Source organism: Austrofundulus limnaeus, unplaced genomic scaffold, assembly GCF_001266775.1.
Source record: "Austrofundulus limnaeus strain Quisiro unplaced genomic scaffold, Austrofundulus_limnaeus-1.0 Scaffold445, whole genome shotgun sequence".
NCBI classification, from domain to species: Eukaryota; Metazoa; Chordata; class Actinopteri; order Cyprinodontiformes; family Rivulidae; genus Austrofundulus; species Austrofundulus limnaeus.
Window position 1 is genome coordinate 77,063 of NW_013952847.1, and position 4,122 is coordinate 81,184.

General features: G+C 46.5%; 1 protein-coding gene across 2 annotated transcripts in view; it reads left to right on the top strand.

Moving 5' to 3' along the window:
* Positions 1–42: 42 nt before the first annotated feature.
* The window catches only part of cux2b (cut-like homeobox 2b), a 157,516-nt gene continuing 153,436 nt past the window's right edge, over positions 43–4,122 (top strand). The window contains exon 1 of one of the 2 annotated variants that reach the window (XM_014024890.1): positions 43–594. In XM_014024890.1, the coding sequence (XP_013880344.1) occupies positions 532–594 (63 nt within the window). In that variant the 5' untranslated portion in view covers positions 43–531. Of the gene's footprint in view, positions 595–678; positions 1,218–4,122 lie in introns of those variants that run through there. The other variant, XM_014024891.1, reaches the window with a different exon arrangement.

Sequence of the window (4,122 nt, forward strand, 5' to 3'; positions counted from 1 at the left end):
GTATTGATACTGTAGCCTTTCTAATTTGCCACTCTGCCTCTAATGATAAAATCCCACGTGCTCCTATAATAAACACACTAAAAAAGAAAAAAAAAAAAGAAAAAAAAAAGTAGGCTTGGCTATTTTCCCAGAACTCAACTAATCTACACATCATCTCCTTCCCATTTCCAGACAGTATTGATCAAGCTCGGGTTTTACGTCAGTATTGATAACTTTGCCGGAGCAAAAATCAAGTGCAGTTGTGCAGTTTTAATGTGGCGGACGAACCGAGGGACGCAATTCTGCTCTTTTAATTCTCCAACCAGTAGGCAACCAGCCAGCAATATTCTCTACTTTTYCTCGTCTTAATTCCACAAAAAAAGGATGTCGGCAGACTTGTCAAACACATCGATGGACTCTGGTGTTAAGTCTGTTTGTTACTTTTCTTAAAAAAAAAAAAAGTGGGACCGGTGATGGTTGTTTAACGAGGGGGAATCCAGCCCACATATTTATTGCAGCCGCTGAAAAAAAATCTCCTCAATATCCCCCAAGATGGCCGCCGATGTAGGATCGATGTTTCAATATTGGAAGAAATTTGATCTACGGCGGCTCCAGGTTAGTGCTATCCTCACCTTTCTCCGCGGATTATCGCAGCGGCTCGCCTCCTCCGTGCTCCCCGGCGTGTGCGAGCTCGGTCCGGGGCGAACGGGAGCGGAAAGCGGTCGCATTGATAGTTATTAGAAATTGATCCGTGCTCTGCCTTTGTTCGGTTCAATCATTGATCAGCGGCGGAGCGACCGCGGAGCAGCACCGCCTGGCTGTGAGAGTGTTAGCCACAGGATCCGGGCTCAGCACCGCGGACAGCACTGCTGCTACCAGCCGCTAGCCTCTCCGCGCCTCTCGCTCTGGATTCCTCCCGGACTTCAGCTCCGCCGCTCTCAGGCGAAGGGGAAACTTTTAACGCGCTTGTTTTCGGACGCAGACAGTAACTTTTGCCTCCTCTCTCTCCGCACAAACACGGCTCCGCGGCTGGTATGCGGCTCTTGTCGCAGCGGGCTAACGCACTACTTTTTATTCGCTAACACGGTTTGGGGAAGTTTTTATTCGCGACAGAGAAAGTTAATTATTTTGTGCTCGGACGTGTTTTCTCCGTCGCCGGTAGTTTTTAACCGAGTCGCTGTTTTTGTGGTGGACTGTAATGTAGCTGGCAGCAAAATGTTTAATGGAGAATGTGGCAGGTGAGCAGTTTGTTTGTGTCACGGACATCATTACACTGTGTTGGTTCCGCYAAATGTAACATGTCAGCTGAAAGTTGACGCTAAAGCGCTGTTTTTTCGCAGCGTCCGCTCTCCCCGGTCCTCTCCCCGGTCCTCTACCCGGTCCTCTCCCCTCCTGAAGCCGCGTTTCAAGGCTTTCTGCTCGGCCGGTGTGGAGGCTGGCGGTGCCGGGTAATTGAATCAGCCTCAGCCGGCGCAGGGGGCTCCGTGTCCGGCCGCCGTGCGGCTGATGCTCTGTACCCGGAGAGAAGACAGCAGCTCCCCGGTCCGAGCCGACCGGGGAGCGGGAATAAAGGAGCCCCGGTGTCTGAGGCTCGGCTCGGTTACAGCCCCGGCCTGAGCCGCCGGACCTGTCTCTGTCCTCCAGGCGGGGAGCCCCAGGGCTGAGCGAGGAGAGCTGTTGTTGTTGTTGTTGTTGTTGTTGTTGTTGTTGTTGTTGTTGTTGTTGTTGTTGTTGTTGTGGCTTCATGCAGCCTCCCTCTCTGCTGTTACCTTTATAATATGGCCCAGACATAAAACTTTATAATCTATAGGTAATAAAGGGGCTTAATCTGAGCTGTGATGTCCTGYAATATAAGGTACCACTTTACAACACAGCTACCTTTATAAATAACTTATCCATGTTMCATAAACAGGTTATTAGTGAGTTTGTGAGCATTTTATAAATCAGTAATTTAGTACAGGGGGTTCTCAAGCCATTTGGGTCTGSGGACCCCTTACAAGGGTGAAACAATTCCAGGGACCCCCATCATAAACCCCATGCTGTTTTAAAAGAAAAATTATAGTCATTTCAGCCCCTAAATGCCACGGGAATATATATCTTTATTAAGTTTATGTTTGGTTTATTAGTTCATTGTACTCCATGCATTTTTTAAAATATAAACGAAATGAACTATTTAGTGAAATTTTTTGAGGAACCCCAAGATACTTCTCACTGACCCCTGGGGGCCCTGGGACCCTAGTTTGAGAACCTCTGTTTTAGTATATATAAATATATACAAAACAGTTCATACATTAAAGCCATTTGACAAGATCAGGTAAATGATCAACTACTTTTATTCATTAAATCCCCCCCCCCCTTTTTTTTAGTTTCTCACCTTTTTCATTTACCTGCCTTTCCATTCAGGGTCAAACTGGTGCCGGTCTCCAGTTTGATTGGTGGAGAAATGGGGTACACCCTGGACAGGTCATCATGTGGCCACACACACACACACACCTAGTTAACCTGACATGCATGTGTTTAGTCTGAGCACAGAGTACCTGGCAGAGACAACATGTAAACACTACACATAAATACTGCGGCCCGTCTACAACTTGTGCCCTTCTCATACGCAAAACAAAGCGAACCGCTGCTTCGCCATGCCACCCACTATTTCAACTCAAACAAGCTTTGTTTCTACAAAAAAACTCAGTGTTAACATGCAGGTAACTTACTGACAAAAGTTTATTATTTAAAATCTAAAGGATGAACAGGTACAGGTAAATACCACCTGTTAAAAAGAAATAACRGAATAAATAAGAGTTGAACATAGCAGCCGTATTGCCAGTTTCATTTTGAGATAATGTCCTATTTGGGTGACTTTCAGATTATGTTGTGCAAAGCTTAAGTAATCATTCACAAWATGCATAAAAGTTTGCAAACAAGTGATCTGATTAAAAAAAGAAAGGACATTCGTCTACAAGCATGATAACCTGTGGAGAAGTTTTGGTTTATTTCAGTGTCAGCTGCACATGCTGGAAAATGTTGCCTGTAAAAAAAAAGTTTCCTACAGGCTTCTGGTTGAATGTGACACCTTCTGCTGCATGTGTCAAAAATCAATTAAATGACTCGTTTCTCGTTCAGTCATGGTTCGAGCCAGTTGTCAGCGCAGCTGTTTCACCTTTGCGAGCCCACACCAGAGCTTGTTCTTGAATTTACCCGGGCACATCTGTGAGCCGTTCCTCTCAGCCGCTCCACTCTGGAGCATTTACTTTCTCATTACAAGTTATCWTATCAGCAGCCTGAGTGTGCAGGTTTTTTTAGTGTTTGTGCAGGAGATTTGTGCGCCCCGACCTGCGCAGGATGAATAATTCACCTTGCAGGCTGATGGAAAAGAGGGCAGGGAAAGCGTGAAGCGCTGAGGTGGAGTGACCTTGGTTCCTGCTGGCTGCGGGTCGCCCGGCCGCTGCTGTGGTAATCATTCACACCAGCCAGATGGCATTTCTGTGGGCGAGCGTGAAAAGGACGGGTCAGGGTCTGTCCTGCCAGGCCTGGAGACAACTCACGGGCCAATGGTGTACCTGAGGAGAGAAYGTTAGAGGTGTGGAAAGAGTTTGGACAGTCAGGATATTAAAAAGCAGGGTCACTATCAGAGGAAATGTGTTTTTGTTTTAGCTCTAAAACAAACATGAAATTACAGACTTAGAGGATTTTCAAGGATGTTATGAAAACATAAGAAAAACCTTGATTTCCTAAAACACGGGCGCAACGCCTTTCACCACAAATGACTTTAATCCTGCTTTTTAAAAAAAATAACCATGTTGCAATGCTGCGCTCTTACAGCGACATTACGCACCCCTTTGTTACCATCCTGTGTCCAGTTTGCAGCGTCTCTTTCATGGATCTCCGAGGCGGTGTGGGGTTTTAGATCAGGAACAAAAGCTTGTGATTGTACTACATTTAGCATGACTCAGTTGCTCTGGTGTCAGCTCTAATCCACACACACAGACAACACTATTGCCAAACAGTGAAATTGCTTTGCAGCCTGTGAGCCTGGCTGCCTCCGCTGCCAGCCTACTCTGCGTGCCGTTTGCCAGTAGCTCCCACACACACACACACACACACACACACACACACACACACACACACACACACACACACACACAC